Genomic DNA, 23,537 nt, shown 5'->3' with positions numbered 1-23,537 from the left:
AACAAGTTCAAGAATCACTGATCCATCAGAAAGTCGCTGCCGCTCAAATGTAGCTTTGTTTTAAACCGAAACTTTGAAAATAGAACATTTCCGCTTACTTCTAAGCTTTTCAGTGTCATTTCTTCTTCGTCGTCGTCAGAAAGAAGCTTGCGGGTTCGGTCTTTGATCGCTTTAAGCCGACGTGACGTAAAACATCCACACTGCAGGTTTTGATATTCTCTTTTCTTCTTTTCTCGGTGCAAGTAAACAAATCTCTCTTTTTTATTTTAGAGGAGGAAAGCTAATCTGCAGTGTAAATGAGGAGCAGCTGCTTATTGGTGTGTGTAGACGTGCATGTTTGGGTGTGATATCATCACGTCGTGTGTTTGCGTGTCATGTCTCGCCAGTGTGCCGTCTAAATGATGTCTGGTCTGTGCGAGCTGGTGATATATCATTTTTTTTTCTTTTTTTTAAGCAGTGTGTGTGTGAGTTAGAATGGTCAATCAGGCACCCCCCCCCCCCCCCACACACACACACCTATACATATACATATATTCCACACACACACACGCGGTGTGCTTATCAGAAGATAAGCAGAGGAGACTTTAATCACCTTCAGATGTGAGGGGGCACTCCAAGTTGTCCTCATATTAGCATGCAGCACATGACCCCTGCTTATATGTGCGAGTGTGTGTGTGTGTGCCCGTGCGCACTAAAACCCGAATTGATCTTATTCCAGATCAATTCCTCCATTAGTTCAATTTCTTATCTTCAATACGGCATCCGCATTTTTCTCCCATTTCTCTCTCTTCTTCCCCAAAAGTGATCCCGATTATCTTTGCAAAGGCAGAATCTTTGATAGGGTTTACGCACTGGGTCTCTCTAGCGCAGGTGTGCCTAATGTTGTGGCCAGTAAGTGTATCTTTCTTTTTTTTAAATGTTTGTTTGCTTTATTTATTTATTTATTTATTTTTTTTTTTTTTTTTTTAGCAATAACCACACTGCAAAAACTGAAATCTAAGTAAGATTGTCATGTCATATTTTGTTTAGTTGTGTTATGTTACTTCAAGACTCCATTAGTTCCTGTTTTTTCCCTTCATTGTTTTGTTTCAATGACAACCCTTTAGTTTTCACCTGTCCTCATGTCACGCACCTGATTCACTTGGATTCATGCACCTGTTGTCAATCACCACGTCACTTTTTTAGCCTGTAGTTGCCAGGCAGTCAGCCTGGTGACATCACCCTCTACACACCCTTGTTATCCATCCCGAGGATCCATGCTCCTTTCTCGTTCCAAGTAAGTTTTTGTTATTCATGCCATAGTTTGCAAGTTTTGTTTTATGTCCATAGTTTACGTTGTAGTAATAGTTTTGTTTTCATAGCCAAGTTTTGTACCTCCGCTGAGAGCGCTTTTTGTTTATACCCTTTGTTTTGTTGTAATATTTTGGAGTGAATAATAAAAGATGTTATTACCTTCACGCTTTGCACCACAGGAAAACAAACTGCACCAAAGTCCTAGTCTTGACAAAGATTAAAAATATCTCAAATAAGGGTGATATTTGCTTATTTTCCGTCTGAAAAGATAATTCTTCTCACTAAGCAGATTTTATGTTAGTGTTTTACTTGTTTTAAGCGTTTTGGTCCGAAATGGTCTCAGTAAGATATTACAGCTTGTTGCTGAGATTTGATGACCTATATTGAGTAAAACATGCTTGAAACTAGAATATCAACTGTTTCAAAGCTGTGTCATCAACACTCACAAGTATAAAACTACTTTTTTAAAGTAATAATTTCTTATTTATATATAGGGACGGTGTGGCGCAGTGTTAGAGTGGCCGTGCGCAACCCGAGGGTCCCTGGTTCAATCCCCACCTAGTACCAACCTTGTCATATCCGTTGTGTCCTGAGCAAGACACTTCACCCTTGCTCCTGATGGGTGCTGGTTAGCGCCTTGCATGGCAGCTCCCTCCATCAGTGTATGTGAATGGGTAAATGTGGTAGTAGTGTCAAAGCGCTTTGAGTACCTTGAAGGTAGAAAAGCGCTATAAAAGTACAACCCATTTATCATGCATAATTGATTTCAAGCTTAAAAAAAAAAAAATCATGATTTTGACACAACTGTGTCTCATGATTAAAACAGATGACAGCCAAATGGACTTTGCTGTTTTATTTTCTATGAAACAACAGAAAATACGTACTCATATGGTAGTACAGTTGGCACACTACAGTAAACTGACAGTTAATATTTAAACATTTAACATTTCAAACAATTTTGAACAGAAATAATTCATGCACATTCAGATAAATTCTTCAAAATTACAATGAAAAAAATTTGGTCATGGGCCGGACTGTAGAAAAAAAAAAATATATATATATATATTGTAGCTGAGATAGGCGCCAGCGCCCCCCGCGACCCCGAAAGGGAATAAGCGGTAGAAAATGGATGGATGGATGGATGGATGTATGTATGTACAGTATATATATATAAATATATATATATATTTTTTTTTATGTAATTTTGAAGAATTTATCTGAATGTGCATGAACTATTCCTTGCGCACTTATTGACTGAAAGAGCATGCACTTGGCGCGATGATGTCATTTTATCGATGGGAAAATGCAAGAAATGTTTATCATTGTGTCAAGATAATGGCATTGGCATTTACTTAATTTAAGAATATTTTTCAACATATTGAGAAACATATTAGTTTTTTCTATCAAGAAAAGTGCACTTGTTATTAGTGAGAAAATACTTATTTTAAGGTATTTTTGGGGTTGATTGAGGTTTGCTAACTTTACTTGTTTTGGAAAGTCTTGACAAGCCAAATTTTCTCGTTTTACTGGCAGATAATTTTGCTTAGTTCAAGTAAAATGCCCATAACTTTTGTATTTTTTTTTTCTTCTTGTTTTTGAACACTGACTTTTTGCAGTGCAACGAAAAAAAGAAAAAAAACATGGTCAGAGTTGAGAGTGCGCCTCCCCGTGCACCAACTGTGTAATAGCATTTGATGAGTCAAACTGAGTCACTGTAACGTCCACTTCACTGTCCAATTGTCCCAGCAGCGATTACGGCCGCGCGCTCCTCGCTGTCCACTTCCTCCACGGATGCTGCGTGAGTAATGGATTCAACAGCTGGACGCCGCCTCCGTTAACTCAAGTCCTTTTCGAAGCCCGCAGTGTTAAAAAAAAAAAGCAGCCTGTAACATTACGTGTTATATCATATGTTCTTTTTAAGGCTTACTTCTCGCTGTGCTTCGTTTGTAGACATACCCGTTGAGTCAGGAGTGGGGGCGGGGTTGAGGTGGTAGCGGGGGTTAGTGCTGCAAAGGGTTCTAGGTATTTGTTCTGTTGTGTTTATGTTGTGTTACGGTGCGGATGTTCGTCCTCAAATGTGTTAGTCATTCTTGTTTGGTGTAGGTTCACAGTGTGGCGCATATTTGTAACAGTGTTAAAGTTGTGACCTGTCTGGCTGTTGACCAAGTATGCCTTGAATTCGCGTATTTGTGTGTAAATAAGCCGCATATATTATGTCACTGGGTCGATCCGCTGTTTGCATGGAGGAAAAGCGGACGGGACGACAGGTTGTAGAGGACGCCAAAGGCAGTGCCTTTAAGGCACGCCCCCAATATTGTTTTCCGGGTGGAAATGGGGAGAAATTCGGCAGAATGTGGGCCCCGGGAGATTTTTGGGAGGGGCACTGAAATTCGGGAGTCTCCCGGAAAAATCGGGAAGGTTGGCAAGTATGCGTGTAGATCCACCGATGGCGTTCGTTTGTATTGTAGCGTCCCGGAAAAGTTGGTGCTGCAGGGAATTCTGGGAATTTGTTCTGTCATGTTTATGTTGTGTTGCGAATATCCTCCCAAAATGTGTTTGCCATTGTTGTTTAGTGTGGTTTCACTCTATGGCACAAGTTAATGACAGTGCTGGCGTTGTTCATACTGCCACCATTAGTGTGACGTGTCTGGCTGTTGAGTAAGTTTGCACTTTATTTGCTGTGTGCAGTGTTTTCAAAGTCGGGATGACTATGTCAGTGGTTCTCAACCTTTTTTCAGTGATTTTCTCCTGTGAACAGTTTTTTAATTCTAGTACCCCCTAAACAGAGCAAAGCATATTTGGTTGAAAAAAAGAGATAAAGAAGTAAAATACAGCACTACGTCATCAGTTTCTGATTTATTAAATTGTATAACAGTGCTAATTTTTGCTCATTTGTAGTGGTCTTTTTTGAACTATTTGGAAAAAAAGATATAAAAATAACTAAAGAATTGTTGAAAAATAAACAAGTGATTCAATTATAAATAAAGATTTCTACACATAGAAGTAATCATCAACCTAAAGTGCCCTCTTTGGGGATTGTAATAGAGATCCATCTGGATTCATGAACTTAATTCTAAACATTTCTTGACAAAAAAAGAAATCTTTAACATCAATATTTATGGAACATGTCCACAAAAATGAATATTGCATTATTGCATTTCTTTTCACAGTTTATGAACTTACATTCATATTTTGTTGAAGTATTATTCAATAAATATATTTATAAAGGATTTTTGAAATGTTGCTATTTTTAGAATATTTTAAAAAAATCTCACGTACCCCTTGGTGTCAGGCTTGCCACTGACAGTTTGCTTGTGTTGTAGTTTCTCCTCTGTGTGTTTAGTATTTCCTGTCCTTAGTTCCTGTCAGCACTCTTATTTTGGTTCAGCTTCCTGTTTGTCTCCCTGAGTGCTTTGTTTCCCCTCAGCTGTGGCTGATTGGCACCTGGCCCCACCTGGTGTTAATCAGCCAGCTCCTACTGTATTTTACCTGCTTTGTTCCTCCAGTCAGTGCTGGATTTTGTCTTGTTGATGTCACGTCTTGTCGCTCTTGTGTCATGTCGATGTCATCATTACAGCTGTTACCTGTCGTGCTACTATTTGTCTTTGTCGTCGTAGCTGTAAGCTGTTCCTGTTAGCTATTTGTAGTTTGTTTTTTCCTAGCTCTTTTGTTTCGTGTTTTCTTGTTAGCCATTAGCTGTTTCCAGTTTTTCTGTTTCCTGCTAGATACCTTTTAGCTTCCACGCTAGCCCTTTTGTTTGTTATCCGCCCACGTGCGCGCTTTTGGTTTGAACCCTTTGTTTGGTTTTGTTCTAGTATTTTATATTAAAACCATGTTTTCTCACTCCATGCCTGGCTCCATCTCTGCATCTTGGGGTTCGTCACCGAATAACTCTGACACTTGGCATACCTTCAAGTACCCCCAGGGGTACACGTACCACCATTTGAGAACCACTGGACTATGTCATTATTTTATTATCGGGCACAATGTTAATTATAGACTATATGATTTGTGACTTTCACGTTATGTAAAACTGACTACCGGTAACCTCGTCACAAGATTAACAACAACAACATTGACATTTCCAAAATTATTTTGAAGATTGAAAGTTGCCATCAATCCCACGTGGGTGCTTGGCCTTGTCCGGGATCGGAGCCTACGGTCAAGTGTGTTGCTTACCTTAAGATGCACGTCCCACACCTGAGTGTCATACTGTTGGCGCTGAGACACCAAGAGTCCGGCCTGCTTGGCCAGCTGACAGAAGATCTGCAGGGTGTCGCCTCGCAGTGGGGCCAACACCAAGGCCATGCCCTGGTGGAAGATGATGCTGATGAGCGAGAACGTACTAAACCAGGGGTCCCCAAACTTTTTGACTCGGGGGCCAGATTGGGTTAAAAAAATTTAGCCGAGGGCCGGGATGTAAAATATATATCAGGTCACGAAATAACACGGAGGGTATTTCATCCCTACAAGCCTGTTTTGCAGGTTTCCCTGCTCTTCAAGGGATTTTATAATAACATAGGCTCCAGCACCCCCTGCATCCCCGAAAGGGTATGGTACAAACACGACGAGTTGAGTTTGTAACAAAAAGTTCTATTTTGGTTTCATCTGACCACATGACATTCTCCCAATCCTCTGCTGTATCATCCATGTATCCATTTTGGTATAAACTCAACTCGTCGTGTTTGGAGGAAGAAGAATACAGAGTTGCATCCCAAGAACACCATACCTACTGTGAAGTATGGGGGTGGAAACATCATGCTTTGGGGCTGTTTTTCTGCTAAGGGGACAGGATGATTGATCCGTGTTAAGGAATGAATGAATGGGGCCATGTATCGTGAGATTTTGAGCCAAAATTTCATTCCATCAGTGAGAGCTTTGAATGGTTGACCAAATACTTATTTTCCACCATAATTTACAAATAAATTCTTTAAAATTCCTAAAATGGGAATTCCTGGATTTTTTTTGTTCACATTCTGTCTCTCATAGTTGAAGTGTGCCTATGATGAAAATTACAGACCTTTGTCATCATTTTAAGTGGGAGAACTTGCACAATCGGTAGCTGACTAAATATTTTTTTGCCCCACTGTGTATGAATATATATATATATATATATATATATATATATATATATATATATATATACATACAGTATATATATATATATATATATATATATATATATATATAAAACACGGCAGTAAAACGGCTGATCAAACAAAACAGAAGTCGTCGTCGTCATATATATACATATATATATATATATATATATATATATATATATATATATATATATATATATCCATCCATTTACTACCGCTTATTCCCTTTCGGGGTCGCGGGGAGCGCTGGCGCCTATCTCAGCTACAATCAGGCGGAAGGCGGCGTACACCCTGGACAAGTCGCCACCTCATCGCAGGGCCAACACAGATAAACAGACATCACTCACACTCACATTCACACACTAAGGCCATATATATATATATATATTCCGAGCGCAATGATGTTTCTTTATCAATGGGAAAATGCATTTTTAAACAATATGATTTGCTTGGGCGGCTAGGAGACACAGAGAGTAACTAACAGTATAAAATTGATTAGAAAGGACGGATTAAAAAAAAAAATTTAATACAAAAACTAAATTCTAATTTAGATATTTTAACTTGGGACTTCCCGCGGGCCGGATCCGGACGTAGTTTGGGAACCCCTGTACTAAACTGTGAAGAGCGCGCACGCGGAGGAGCATGTAAGACTGTTTTTGCTTTTATTTCCACCACAACAAAACAAATCAGAGCCGCGTGGAAATAGTAAACAGGTGTGATGTTGCGTATCAATAATCTCACCAGTGGTGTGTGTGTGTGTGTGTGTGTGTGTGTGTGTGTGTGTTGTCCTGTGGGTACTAAGAGGATTAGCAACAGGTTCAAAGTTTCTTTGAAATCCTCCAGCTTTTAGTTTTATTTCACGCTGATCGTGTTGTCATTATTCTAATTGAACGGAGCAAAGCGAGGCGCACGCACAAACAGACAAATTAACAGAAAAGCAGCAGGACGACACTGTTCGCCGGCTCTTTTTTTGGGTTTTCCAGCCAAACATCCAGCGGGTCTTCATGTAACGGCTCCAATGAAAACAACACACAAAAAAATCAAACAGACAACCCCCCCCCATCCACTCCCGCATTAATCAGCTGATTAAGAGGATCTGGCCCACCCGGATGGCGCACCTTTGTCACAAACAACAAATTAGTGCCATTAGATGGGAGAAGTCGGGGTTTTGTGTTAATTGTTTAATCAGCTTAGCGAATGATTCAATATTTGGCCAGGACTGTTGTGGCGGCGATGTCGTGTCTGATCGCCGCCCCTCAAATCATATTAACTCCCGAATTATCTCGGCGGGATTAAAGAGATATTATTATATCAGAGGGAGAATAAACACATACATGATTAACAACAATAATTGGACAGCAAACCAGGACCTTTTATTTCTACTCAATTTTTCATGAGTAAATAATGTAAATTCTGGACTATAGGCCGCTATTTTTTTCCTACACTTTGCACCTTGCGGCTAGTTTATGAATTTTTCTTTGCTGACGGCTATAATGCAAATAGTTTTCATAAAAAAACAAACAAGCAAAGACACTGTATAGGTGTGTTGTTCTTTGTGCTATGGCGCCATCATTTGAACACCCTTTGCATTACCCTTTTGTAATGCAGTGTTGTATTACCCTTTTGTTTACACCGAGCTTTCAACCGTCTTCTAGCCGTCCATAGCGTTTTCTACTTGTATGAATTCTTCATTCTTCACTCAAAGGACCGTTTGTGGGGTTTTTTTTCTGTTGTTTTAGTTTTGTAAATTGAAAAAAGTGTTACAGTAAAGTTATTGAGTCTGTTTAGGTGAATTGAGAGCTAGCGGGTTCATGACGACGACTTCTGTTTTGTTCGATCAGCCGTTTTACTGCCGTGTAACAGACACTGTTTAGAAACAACTGAGGTGTACAAATAAATATCTCTAACATTTTTCTGCGTAGGTGTGTTATTATTTGTGCCATGGCGCTATGTTTTAAACAAGTTTGTTCACTGCAGTTACCCTTTTGTTTAGACAGAGCGTTTAACCGTCTTCTAGCCATCCATAGCGTTTCTACTCGTATGGATTCTTCATTCTTCACTCAAAGCAACGTTTGTAGGTTTCACAATGTAACTAAAACTATTCATACTTACAAAACCGTCCCATGTGTGATCTCTTTAGGAGTGTTTTCATGCATATTGCCATCGTAATGTGACAAAGTTAATTTCATTTGCATTAGCTACTATGCTAAACCGTTAACGAGTGTCTTTGTTAGTTTTATTAACTTAACATTATTTTTTTTTGTATGTTACTGTGAAGTTATTGAGTCTGTTTAGCTGAATTTAGAGCTAGCTTCAGCAGCTAACGGGTTCACGACGATGACTTCTGTTTTGTTTGATCATCTGTTTTACTACCGTGTTACAGACACTGTTTGTAAACAATTAAGGTGTACAAATAAATATCTGTAACATTTTTCCTTGTAGGTGTATTATTCTTTGTGCTATGGCGCCATCTTTTGAAAGACTTTGTTCACTGCAGGCCCTGCAGTGTTGCGTTACCCTTTTGTTTAGACTGAGCTTTCAACCGTCTTCTAGCTGTCCATAGCGCTCCTACTCGTATGGATTCTTCATTCTACACTCAAAACAACATTTGTAGGTTTCACAATGTAACTAAAACAATTCATACTTACTAAATCGTCCCCTGTGTGATGTCTGGAGGAGTGTTTTCATGCATATTTGTACGTGCTATCGTAATGTGAAGTTAGCGAGATTTTTGCATAAGCTAATATGCTAACACGTTTACGAGTGTATTTGTTGGTATTGTTAACCTACAACGGTATTTTTTTTTGTATGTTACCCTGAATTTATTGAGTCTGTTTAGCTGATTTGAGAGCTAGCTTCCGCAGCTAGTGGGTTCATGACGACGACTTCTGTTTTGTTTGATCAGCCGTTTTACCGCCGTTTTACCGCCGTGTTACAGACCCTGTTTGGAAACAACTGAGGTGTACAAATAAATATCTCTAACATTTTTCAGTGTAGATGTGTTATTCTTTGTGCTAAGGCGCCATCTTTTAAACAACTTTGTTCACTGCAGGCCCTGCAGTGTTGTGTTACCCTTTTGTTTAGACTGAACTTTCAACCATCTTCTAGCAGTCCATAGCGCTCCTACTCGTATGGATTCTTCAGTCTTCACTCAAAGCAACATTTGTAGGTTTCACAATGTAACTGAAACAATTCATACTTACTAAATCGTCCAATGTGTGATGTCTGGAGGAGTGTTTTCATGTATATGTATACGTGTCATCGTAATGTGAAGTTAGCGTAATTTTTGCATTAGCTAATATGCTAACACGTTTACGTGTGTCTCTGTTAGTATTATTAACTTACAATGCCATTTTTTTTGTATTGTTTCAGTTTTGTAAATACACCTACATGTTACCGGGAAGTTATTGGATCTGTTTAGCTGATTTGAGAGCTTGCTTCAGCAGCTAGTGGGTTCATGACGTTGACTTCTGTTTTGTTTGATCAGCCGTTTTACTGCCATGTTAAAGACACAGTTTGGAAACAATTAAGGTAGACAAACATCTCTAACATATTTTTTTCGTGTAAACAACTCATTTTACAACGTATATATCTGCGGCTTATAGTCTGGTGCGGCTAATATACGGAAACTTTTTTTTCTTTTCAAATTTAGTGTGTGTGATTTATAAAACGGTGCACTCTACAGTCTGGAAAATACGGGGGGAGCTTAGAGAGAAAGCTCTACCCCTTAAGGCTGAGTGTACAAAAGTGTTCTAGCTGACATAGGCTTAGGCTCAGGACACGGTAGAGCGTTTATGTCACGCCTCATCTTCACTCCTGGTGAAAATGGAGGAGGTCGCTGGAGACTTTCGTCCAGAGTAGGGATAGGTACCTTTCACATTTGAACCGATACGATACCAATTCCCGGTATCTAATTTGTTTAATAATACAATGTTTTTATTTTATTTAACACCATGATAATGACAAATGTGCTGTCATCTTGGTGTATCTTGTTTCTTACACTTCTGACTCATTTTCAAGCATGCATTCATTTCATTTTGTCCTAGTCGTATTGCCGTAGTCAGGAAGTAGTCTAATGTAACAGTCCTGTATTTTATTGAATACTACAAAGTGTTCTGTTTGAATGTATAACGTGCATCTTAGTGGTAGTTTTCATTACTAAATTTTGGAGGTGTGGAAATCAATTGCTAATGCTAATGTGAATTAGCATTGAGCTAGCGCATTTTTGGAAAGTAGAGCCTTGCTTTTATGCGCTTCCTATCAGGCATGCTTGCTTTGCTGCCGTGGAAAAATACAACATTACCAGGAGGTAGTACGCCAATAATACACCTGCTTGTTCACCAGGTGTTTCAGCTGGCCACCCAAGGCATCTAAATACGTTACTGCCCGTTTTTGCGTGAATCAGTACCCGGCGGTACCGAACAGCTGTTTCTTTCATTCAAAAATTTCAGGTAAATGTTATACTTAGCAAACTCATACCGGATAAAATCTATTTACGGGCCTGAACAAGCAATGTGACCTGATTGAGACTTTTTCGTCAGCTTTTGGGCGAGCTACATCATTTGTGTGCATAGCCCGGCAGCGGAAGTATAAAATAAAGACAACTTCAGATTTTCTTTGTTTGAAAATAGTACAAGAACTTTCCGAAATTGTAAAAAATCATAATGTTGTTATTTTTTTTTTTACACTTACATGTTGCAGTTAATAGTGTTCTATTTTTATTTGTCGTTATTTATACTTTCTGAATAAATGGTGTGGTAATGTTCATCATTTAACTCATTGGTGTTCATTTTCAATCTATCAAGATTAAAAAAATACATCAAAATCAAATAACGGGATTTTATTTGTGTAGTTTGATCATTTTTCTCGACTGATGTACTGACATCATGTGGTTTATTTTGTGCATATGTAGCATCATCTACAAAGATACAAATAATTGCTATTGTGACATCTAGTGGACATATTAAGAACAGCAGTTTCTTTAAATTAAAAAAAATTCAGGTCAATTTTTATACTTAGCAAACTCATCCCTCGGGCTGGATAAAATCTTTTCGCGCGCTTGGTACGTTTGACACGCTTGCCTTGGGGCAGTGGTTCTCAACCTTTTTTCAGTGATGTACCCCCTGTGAACATTTTTTAAATTCAAGTACCCCCTAATTATAGCAAAGCATTTTTGGTTGGGAAAAAAGCGATAAAGAAGTAAAATACAGCACTATGTCATCAGTTTCTGATTTATCAAATTGTACAATAGTGCAAAATATTGCTCATTTGTAGTGGTCTTTCTTGAACTTTTTGGGAAAAAAATATATAAAATTAACTAAAAACTTGTTGAAAAATAAACAAGTGGTTCAATTATAAATAAAGATTTCTACACATAGAAGTAATCATCAACTTAAAGTGTCCTCTTTGGGGATTGTAATAGAGATCCATCTGGATTCATGAACTTAAAGGCCTACTGAAACTCACTACAACCAACCATGCAGTCTGATAGTTTATATATCAATGATCAAATATTAACATTGCAACACATGCCAATACGGCCGGTTTAGTTTACTAAATTACAATTTTAAATTTCCCGCAGAGTTTCTTGTTGAAAACGTCGCGGAATGATGACATGTGCGCGTGACGTCCCGGGTTGCAGGGTACATATTAGCGCAGCACCATTTGCGGCTAAAAGTCGTCTCTTTTCATCGCGCAATTAAACAGTTTTCTGGACATCTGTGTTGCTGAATCTTTTGCAATTTGTTCAATTAATAATCAACAAGTCAAAGTAGAAAGATGGAGTTGGGAAGCTTTAGCCTTTAGCCACACAAACACATGGTGTTTCCTTGATTAAAATTCCCGGAGGTGAAGCTTTACTATGGATCAGAGCGGTCAAGCGAACATGGTTCCCGACCACTTGTCAACCGGCAGGTTTCGGTGAGAACATTGTGGTAAAAAGTCGCCTCTTACCGGAGATCAGCTGAGCTTGCGTCATCCATGCAGCTGCCGACTTCCCTTCGAGACTGGCGTCAAGACACCCGTGGACACACCCCTCCGACTATCAGGTACTATTTGATCTCACTAAAACACTAGCAATACAATAGAAAGAGAAGGGATTTCCCAGAATTATCCTAGTAAATGTGTCTAAAAACATCTGAATCTGTCCCAATGCAATCGCTTTTTTTTTCTTTCTAGTCCTTCGCTATCAATATCATCATCCACAAATCTTTCATCCTCGCTCAAATTAATGAGGAAATTGTCATTTTCTCGGTCCGAATAGCCCTTTTTGTTGGAGGCTCCCATTATAAACAATGTGAGGACGTGAGGAGCCCTCACCCTTGTGACATCATCGTCTGCGACTTATGGTAAAGGCAAGGCTTTTTTATCAGCACCAAAAGTTGTGAACTTTATCGTCAATGTTCTCTACTAAATCCTTTCAGCAAAAATATGGCAATATCGCGAAATGATCAAGTATGACACATAGAATGGACCTGCTATCCCTTTTTAAATAAAAAAATCTCATTTCAGTAGGCCTTTAATTCTAAACATTTCTTCACAAAAAAAGAAACATTTAACATCAATATTTATGGAACATGTCCACAAAAAAATCTAGCTGTCAACACTGAATATTGCATTGTTGCATTTCTTTTCACAGTTTATGAACTTACATTCTTATTTTGTTGAAGTATTATTCGAGAAATATATTTATAAAGGATTTTTGAATTGTTGGAATTTTTTGAATATTTTTTAAAAATCTCACGTACCCCTAGGCATACCTTCAAGTTCCCCCAGGGGTACGCGTACCCCCATTTGAGAACCACTTCCTTAAGGCACAAGTGTCAATCTCGAAGCCCGGAGGCCAGATGTGACCCGCTACGTCATTTCATTTGGCCCTCGAAAGCCTGGAAATGATGTGTATCCACAAAGTACTGTAACTTTTCTTACTAAATGTACTCCATGTAATTGCAAATTATGTTAACCTAGATATTTTCTAATTATGCAAAATACTCTATCCATCCATTTCCTACCGATTATTCCCTTCGGGGTCGCTGGAGCCTATCTCAGCTGCAATCGGGTGGAAGGTGGCGTACACCCTGGACAAGTCGCCACCTCATCACAGGGCCAACACAGACAGACAGACAACATTCACACCCACATTCACACACTAGGGCCAATTTTAGTGTTGCCAATCAACCTATCCTCAGGTGCATGTCTTTGGAAGTGGGAGGAAGCCGGAGTACCCGGAGGGTACCCACGCATTCACGGGGAGAACATGCAAACTCCACACGGACAGATCCCGAGCCCGGGATTGAACCCAGGACTGCAGGACCTTCGTATTGTGAGGCAGACGCACTAACCCCTGTTCCACCGTGCTGCACGCAAAAATATTTGATCAAATATAAATTAATACTTATAATAATGATTTCAAAGCAAGTTATTCATCAAATTGTGGAATGTAATAGTAGCAATATATTTCATGGTAAAATTGTGAAATTTACTGTGGTCTTTACAGCATTTTTCTCTAAATTAAAAAAAAAACGTTTTGGCATTTACAGTAATACATAAAAAAATCTAAATTTTTTAAATTGCTGTAAAAAAAATGGAAGCTTAGGTGCCAAACTTTTACTGTAAAATTGCAGGTTTTTTTTTTATTTACAGTAAAAAAAGAACAAATGTAAATTTCACAGTAAAATTCTGGCAACTGAGCTGCCGTTGTTTAACCATAAAAAGTAATATATATATATATATATATATATATATATATATATATATATATATATATATACATATATATTTTGCTTTCTCTCTGGCACTCATCGAGGGTGGACGCTCCCCTTTCCTCTCCCTTATCTCTCCTGCTTGCTTCTTTGTTTTGTCTTGTCTCAACTTTCTTGTTGCCTCTTTTTGCACTGCTCTCCAAATCTAAACATTGGAACTATTTAACTGGCCTCAACAAAATTGACAAGATCTTGGGTTTGGGGGAACCTGCTGTCGTGATGAAGCGGTTGTTGCTGGACACACGACGGACTCTTGGGAGAAGAAGGAGGGCCGCGTGCCTGGCGACTCTTTTCTGTCGAGGACGTGAAGATATCCACCTATTCGGAATTATGACAACAGGACATCTGCTGATTGGAGTAAGCGTTGCTCTGGTTTGTCGACAAATTGGAAGTTGCTGGCAGTCTTCAAAGTACCCAAAGCTGCCACAAATGATTGGAGGATGCAAGAGGAACTGTGGATTACATCGGACTGTCTACCCCGCAGTTTTTGAGGACCAGTCATAGACAATTTAGAGTGAAAAGCAAATTTTATTTTCACTCGCATACAAATCATTTTAACTTGGATTTTTTTTCCCTGGCTTCGAGACTCTCCAGAAGATCACTGCAGGAAGACACAACAAACTCCCTTTTTTGTCTCTCATGGACACACACCTGTTGTTGTGGACACACATCCACAAAAAAAATATACGCCACACATACACCCTCCTGTCCCCCAATCCGACGCCCTCGACGCAATCCCGTAGGGGTGATGAATGGATGGTCAGCGCCTGAGAGCTGCGATCTACCACCATGACCTTAAACTACCTTCCCTCTGTTGCTAGATATCTCGAGATGTATGTTGTAATATGTATATGTGCTTTGCTATGGAGGTTTTTTCCCACTCCGAACTGGGCCCCCTTAGGAGCCCAGTCTGGATTTTATTTTTTTTACTCATCCTTCCCCAGCGTTTACCTTTTTCCCATCTTTTACGGGGCGCCTTATGGCGACCCATCAGCGTTCTTGTTCTGTCACCCTGTACACTGTTTGTTTGTCTAATCTTGAACAGGTTTGTGCCGAAAACAAAATTTCGTTGTACTTGTTGCAATGACAATAAAGACCTACCTACCTAATGTATATATATGTATAGGATAGGCAAATATAAGCCTTGGCTTCAGCCTATTCCCTTTTCGGTCATTCTTTATCTATTATTTTCTTTTCTTTTCTATTTGTGTGTAAATGTGTATGATTCTTATATATGTATAATCTGTACTGTTAAAGTGGTCACACAAAATGGTTAATGGTTGATGGTTGATAATATGACCGAAATAAACTTATTTCAATTCATTCATATACATAATATCTTGAGGTGAAATTATTGCAACTTAGCATATTTTTTTTTACATTTTAGTTTTTAAAAAGCATGCTTCACAAAATGGTGTAATAAAAGTATTCACTGTTAGAAGCGGCCCTCTGGGGCCAAACATAACTGCGATGTGGCCCACAGTGAAAAGGACTTTGACACCCCTGCCTTTGGGGAAATGCCTTATGATCCGACGGAACCAACATGGCAGCAATGTTGCATTTTTGCTGCATTAACAAAACACTGAAGCATTTCCATGACCCCTCAAACACCTCAATAAAGCATTTCTTCTTGGCCATCAAGAACAAAGTTCTCCTCCTTCCATCAGTGCCGTTTTTTGGGGGGGGGGGTTTCATCTCCTTCCCAACAACTCTCCCTCTCGCAGCCTGGCCTCTGTACTTAAAACGCTTACTTCAGAGGAACACAAATCTCAACCCTATCTCTTCCGGCCTTTTTTTTTTTTATTACCCCCCTCAGCTTTGACTGTCACAGCAGGGGGTCTTATCGGGAGGCTAAAAGGGAGACGTTGCCTGGGATTTATGATGAAGGGAGAGGCCAGGAGGGAGCGCCATGGAGATCAGAGCCATGCATGAGCATTAAAGCATTACATGATATTAATCCTGTTACACTATTAATGCTTATAGGGTTTTGACTGAGGCCTAATTATGATTTAAAGGAGGAGGAATGGGGGGAGGGGGGATAAGCAGAGATATGTACAGTACACACACACACACACACTTACGTCGGGCTGCAGTAATCTCCTTATAGCATCAACCAGGCTGCCTCTGTACTGGTCGAGGAACAAACTGCAAAAAAAAAAAAGAGACAGGCGAGAGGTTAGCATGCATTGTCGTGATGGCAGCCGCAGATAAAAGCAGCAGTTTGTTTATTCCTATTTCGTCCGCGAAGAAATCCCAGCGAGCAAAAAAAAAACAAAAAAAAAAAACAATTTGCATGAGTAAGACGCTCTGCTTTTTTTGTTTGCGATTTCCGAAGCGTATTGGAATCGGCGCGCTATCGCCGACGAATGACGAGCAGGCGGGAGAAGGTGCGCATAAATATACACACACAAGAAGGCAGGCTGGAGGAAACATGTCTGGGAACTTCCAATTCAAGTTCAAGCAGATCAATATATGAAGGCAGTGGGGTCACGTGACCTCTGCCAGCCAATCGGCAAAGAAAACTAATATCCATCCATCCATTTTCTACCGCTTGACCCTTTTGGTGTCGCGGCGGAGGGTGCTGGAGCCTATCTCAGCTGCATTCTGGCGGAAGGCGGCCTACACCCTGGACAAGTCGCCACCTCATTACAGGGCCAACACAGACAGACAGACAACATTCACACTCGCACACTATGGCCATAACACTATATATATGTGTATATATATATATATATATATATATATAAAGATATATATATATATATATATATCTTTATATATATATATATATATATATTTCATTTTATTTCTTTATTTATTTTTTATCGCTAATGTGACACCGCTCTACCAACCGCTATAGCTCGGTTGGTAGAGCGGCCGTGCCAGCAAAATGAAGGTTGCAGGTTCCATACCCGCTTCCGCCAGCCTAGTCACTGCCGTTGTGTCCTTGGGCAAGACACTTTACCCACCTGCTCCAAGTGCCACACTGGTTTAAATGTAAAAATTAGATATTGGGTTTCACTATGCAGAGTGCTTTGAGTCACTAGAGAAAAAGCGCTATATAATAAATAATGATGAATGGGTTGTACTTGTATAGCACTTTTCTACCTTCAAGGTACTCAAAGCGCTTTGACACTACTTCCACATTTACCCATTCACACACTGATGGAGGGAGCTGCCATGCAAGGCGCTAACCAGCACCCATCAGGAGCAAGGGTGAAGTGTCTTGCTCATGATACAACTGACGTGAACCAGGGACCCTTGGGTTGTGCACGACCACTCTCCCACTGCACCACAGCCACTTCACAATTCACATTTTTGATGAAAAAATTAATTTTTTGACAGTATGATTTGCCTGACCGGCTTGGAGACACAGAGAGTAACAAGAGTAAATCGGATTAGAAAGGAAAGATTTTAAAAAATAAAAATAAAAAACAAAATTAAATAACTTTTTAAAAAATTTTTATTTGGGACTTCCCGAGGGCAGGATTTTGGGGACCCCTGCATTAAATGCACTTGAAGTGATTTACATTTATATAGCGCTTTTCTTTAGTGACTCAAAGCACTTGTACATAGTGAAACCCAATATGTGTTACATTTAAACCAGTGTAGGTGGCACTGGGAGCAGGTGGGTAAAGAGTCTTGCCCGAGGACACAACGGCAGTGACTCGGATGGCGAAAGCAGGAATCGAACCTGGAACCCTCAAGTTGCTGGCACGGCCACTTTACCAACCGAGCTATACCGCCTCGGTATTTTTATGAATGATTTTGTGACGTTTGCTGGGCATGGTGATGCGGGTGCGTTCTCTCAGAATGCAGTTCGGGCTCGGACTCAGCGTAAGGTAAGAAATATAGATTTATTTAAACTAAAAACAGACTAGAACAGAAAAACTGGCACGAGGCACAAAAAGCAAAACTAACAGAACTAGCATGGGAGCTATAGAAAACAAAAGCATAGCGCGGAAGCTAGCAAGTACAAAGGAGGTTTACCAGAATCGTCAATCAGCTTTGTCACTTTTTGGGTGCAAAAAAACTAGGAAACAAGGACGAGTCAACGGAAAAGGCAGGCTTAAATAACGACAGTAATTACAAACAGGTGTGAGTCAAAAACAAGAGGCCGGTGACACTAATTTGTGACTGTAATAACAGAACAAACAGAAAGTGCCACCAGGAACTAAGGTAAACATCAGCAGAACATAATACCAAAACGGAACAAAACCAGAATATGCTATGATCCGGGCAGCGGATCATAACAGATGTGTTGCGTCTCAATAGTTCCACTCTATCGAAAAATACATTTAATTTTGCATAAATACACTGATTTACTCGGTTGATTTTATTGAACGCAACTACAATATGGTGAATCACATATTTCCAGGTTCTCAGTCCATGTCCGAAAAAGGAGCAGGAAGAAGCCGAGCGGATTTAATCCTACCCCTTGTTTCATTTCAGAGCAAGTTCAAACACATTTGTTCACTTCCTATGCTCACTCAACACAAATAATTGAAGGAAGACATACATAAAGTTAAAATGAATAAATAGTTAATGCCTGATATAATGCGATGAATAAGATGATCTGTGGAAATACGACCATATCACACCAATTCTCAAATCCCTTCACTGGCTTCCTGTTCCACTCAGGGTTGAATACAAAGTCTCTCTACTAACCCACCAGTGCCTCCATGGAAATTCCCCCCCTCTACCTCAAAGAACTACTCACCCGCATATCCTCCACATGACACCTCCGCTCCAAACAGGCTAACCTCTTCCAACCTCCAAGGACGAAGCTACAAACTATGGGAGACCGGGCTTTCTGCTCCGCTGCTCCCAGTCTCTGGAAAGCTCTCCCTGACCACCTGAGGGTACCACAGACTGTGGATGCTTTTAAAAAAGGCTTAAAAACCCTTATCTAAAAAAAAAAAAAGCCATTTTATAGATGTATACATACTAGTTTTAGCTGTTAGGCTGTTCTAGTTTTTATTTTGTTCTTGAGATTGTATGACCTATTTGGAGTAAAACATGCTTGAAACTGGAATATTGACTGTTGCAAAGGTGTGTCATCAACACTCACAAGTAACAAACTACTTTTTTTAAAGTGATAATTTCTTATTTCAAGGATGAAAAAAAAAATCATGATGCCGAGCGCATATTATGTCAAGATAATGGCACTAGCACTTACTTAATTTAAGAATATTTTTCAACATATTGAGCAAAAATGTCTATTTTTGTTTTCTACCAAGAAAAGTGCACGTGTTATTAGTGAGAAAATACTTATTTTAAGGTATTTTTGGGTCCATTGAGGTTAGCTAATTTTACAAGTTTTGGAAAGTCTTGACAAGCCAAATTTTCTTGTTCTATTGGCAGATCATTTTGCTTAATTCAGATAAAATATGCCTAATTTTTGTATTTTTTCTCTTTTTTTTCAACACTGACTTTTTGCAGTGTAGTTTTCTTTGTGCATAATTTCAGCTTTTTGCAGATGCACCAAATCATTTAATTTCGATATTTTTGATTCAATAAATAAAGGGCGCGCATGTTTCTCGATATCGACATTATGTATTATTCCACATAGATATAGTAACACCGGCGAGCAGTAGATATTTTGTTTACCTTGTGTTGTATATATTTTATACGAGAGTCACATAAATGTTTTTTGTTATCTTGTCAATGTCTACATTGTTCATATTTCTTTTTGACCCCCTCCTCCCACCCACTGTTTCCGAATAGCATTATTTAAGTTTCCATGTGTTCTCTCATGAACAAAATGCGGTCGTATCATCTGCAAATAATACAAAATTTCATTTATATAGGGATTGACCAATTTTGATCTGAGTACTGATCACTGTAGTACACCACAAAATATATTTAACGCTGTCGACGTGTGCTCGCCTAACTTCACGTATTGCTTTCTGTTGGTTAATTACCGGTAGCGTCTTACCAAGTTGAAGACCAACCTTCTGATACCTTACTGTACAAAAGTATTAAGATGTTATGATTAATGTGTCAAATGAATTTATCAGGCTCATAAACACAGGTTTGAAAACGTTACTGTGGAAGTCTGCTGCTTCCGTGTTCTCGGGACCACCAAGAACTGACATGACAAGCTTTCAAAGTTCAACACGATTTATTTTCCAATAATCTTTTACTGCTTTACAGCAATTGTCTCCCTTCTGCACTGTCACTCTCTGCCTTTCGGCATTGTCGTCTGTCCAAACTCAACCCCCGCCGCCTTCCGACTGCGGCCTTTTAACAGAACGACAGGTGATTAGATGAACACTTTCAGCTGTCATCCACTCACCTGTCGCCCACCTCGAAGCCGGCCCTGCCACACGCCGCTTCCCCGCAGGCGCGCAGGCCACGCCCACCACAGTTACTTAAGTAAAAAATACGGTGCAAAATACTGTACTGCGTGTATATTTACATATACACACGAATAAATATACGTATGCACATTATCCATCCATCCATCCATTTCTACCGCTTATTCCCTTTGGGGTCGCGGGGGGCGCTGGTGCCTATCTCAGCCACAATTGGGCGGAAGGCGGTGTACACTATGGACAAGGCGCCACCTCATCGCAGGGTCAACACAGATAGACAGACAACATTCACACTCACATTCACACACCAGGGCCCATTTAGTGTTGCCAATCAACTTATCCCCACGTGCATGTCTTTGGAAGTGGGAGGAAGCCGGAGTACCCACGCAGTCACGGGGAGGACATGCAAACTCCACACAGAAAGATCCCGAGCCCGGGATTGAACCCTGACTACTCAGGACCTTCGTATTGTGATATATATATATTTATATATATATATATATATATATATATATATATATATATATATATATATATATATATATATATATATATATATATATATATATAAAAGCAGAAGAAGATGGATGGATATATGTATATATGTATACACATGAATACATACATACTGTATATAAACATTTACATACATATATGCACATACATACATAAATATATGTATAAACATACATGTACTGTATATATATATATATATATATATACAGTATATACATACATACATACGAATATGTATATGTATATGTATATATATATATATATATATATATATACTAACATATATATATATGTGTATACACATTGATAAGTGCATATACATACATTATATACACACACACACACACACACACGCGCACACACTTAAGAAAAAAATACTATTAATTATAAATGATTTAAACTTTAAATTATTTTACATGGATCAGATGACTGACATGTATTTTCAAATTTTAAATTAAATACTACAATACAATATACATTAGCCTTCCGCCCGATTGTAGCTGAGATAGGCGCCAGCGCCCCCCGCGACCCCAAAAGGGAATAAGCGGTAGAAAATGGATGGATGGATGGATATATATATATATATATATATATATATATATTACAATATACATTATATATATAAATATAATACATTTTTTCTCAATTTTTAAATAAAATACTACAATACAATGTACATAATATACATATATATATATATATATATATATATATATATATATATATATATATATATATATATATATACACATATATATACATACATATAATAAATAATACAATAAAATATAATAACCAGGGTAATAGTCAGTCCACAGATCCAATTTTAATTTATATTATATAAATATATTTATAATAAAATAATTACTAAATAAATCAATCTTAATTTAAAACAACACTTTACTTAACATACTTACCTTACATTACATGCAGAAAAATCTAATATACAATTGTGTGTGTACGTGTGTGTGTGTGTGTGTGTGTGTGTGTGTGTGTGTGTGTGCGCGTGTGTGTGTGTGTCTGTGCGTGCGTGCGTGTGTGCTTATTACACCATCTGAGTAATTTGACTAACATGCAACAATACAGATTGAACAATAATCCTCCACATCCAACTGTGCCTTGCAGCTGCAATCTGTCTCACTCCCACCTTTTGTTGAAATGCTGCTCCATTGTGTCAAATATCATGCATTTGTGTTCTTGATGCATATCTAGGTTGAAAACATACTACCCCCGTGGACAGGAGCTCTTCGGTGAGACCAGGATGTGCGCACGTGAGAGCAGAGTTTATTATTCTTGTCGGGGGGCCTGAGGTTTATTTGGCTTGAAAGGTGAGAAGTTTGTGTTTGGGTTTTCTTCGCCATGCGTATCCACTCGCAGGAAGAGTAAGCGGTGAGGAACAACAAGGAAGCGAGCTGGTTGATGGCACGCACATGCATGCACGCAACACACACACACACACACACACACACACACACACACACACACTGGGTGCACGGGAAGGACAGGGTGTCAGTGGGAGGGCAACAGACAAACTGAGTCATTGTGGTTATTAGCGCTTTCAAAAATAAACACAATCATGAAAAGTAAAGCAAAGTGCATTGTTAGAAAATGAAGTTTGCTATTGTAATTAGGGAGGGTCGTCACTCTGACACGATGGGAGGTGTTACTCGCGTCCGTGTTGCGTTCACTGACTCTCAGGTCAGCCCTGGCTGCCTATTGTGTGGTGCTGACCCCTCCCACCCAGGACAGCAGCAGAGCCCCTCGCGGTCAAGGTCAAAGTTCACGACCGGGGCCATGTGTGCAAAACCGCCCTCTCCGCTATAAATGTCACAAAACCGGGCGAGGCAGTGGAAATGAGATCATCAGGACAGCTTTCGCCTGAATGCAGCTGAGATAGGCTCCAGCACACCCCGCAACCTCAAAAGGGACAAGCGGTAGAAAATGTATGTATGTATGTATGTATGTATGTATGTACAATATATATATTTTTTACCTTTAGGGCTCCCCTCAAGGGAGGATCTCAGCCATAAAAAAAGAGTGTATTACATATTTGTGTGTATATATATCTCTATCTATCTATATATCTATCTATCTATCTATCTATCTATCTATCTATCTATCTATCTATCTCTATATATATATGTATATATATATATATATATATATATATACACATGCATACATACAGGCTTCACGGTGGCAGAGGGGTTAGTGCGTCTGCCTCACAATACGAAGGTCCTGCAGTCCTGGGTTCAAATCCAGGCTCGGGATCTTTCTGTGTTGAGTTTGCATGTTCTCCCCGTGAATGCGTGGGTTCCCTCCGGGTACTCCGGCTTCCTCCCACTTCCAAAGACATGCACCTGGGGATAAGTTGATTGGCAACACTAAATTGGCCCTAGTGTGTGAATGTGAGTGTGAATGTTGTCTGTCTATCTGTGTTGGCCCTGCGATGAGGTGGCGACTTGTCCAGGGTGTACCCTGCCTTCCATCCGATTGTAGCTGAGATAGGCACCAGCGCCCCCCGCGACCCCGAAAGGGAATAAGCGGTA

The 23,537-nt window shown here is 39.4% G+C and overlaps 1 protein-coding gene across 1 annotated transcript in view; it reads right to left on the bottom strand.

Annotated features, from left to right (window-relative positions):
• camkmt (calmodulin-lysine N-methyltransferase) overlaps positions 1 to 23,537 on the bottom strand; it is a 369,036-nt gene that overhangs the window by 20,304 nt on the left and 325,195 nt on the right. The window contains exons 9-10 of the mRNA XM_061911211.1: positions 16,237 to 16,300; positions 5,473 to 5,604 (exon numbers count right to left, since the gene is read on the bottom strand). Coding sequence (XP_061767195.1) covers positions 5,473 to 5,604; positions 16,237 to 16,300 — 196 coding nt within the window. The remainder of the gene's footprint in view (positions 1 to 5,472; positions 5,605 to 16,236; positions 16,301 to 23,537) is intronic.

Source organism: Nerophis ophidion, linkage group LG09 (genome assembly GCF_033978795.1).
Source record: "Nerophis ophidion isolate RoL-2023_Sa linkage group LG09, RoL_Noph_v1.0, whole genome shotgun sequence".
Lineage (NCBI taxonomy): Eukaryota > Metazoa > Chordata > Actinopteri > Syngnathiformes > Syngnathidae > Nerophis > Nerophis ophidion.
This window is presented reverse-complemented; position numbering and strand designations above follow the sequence as displayed.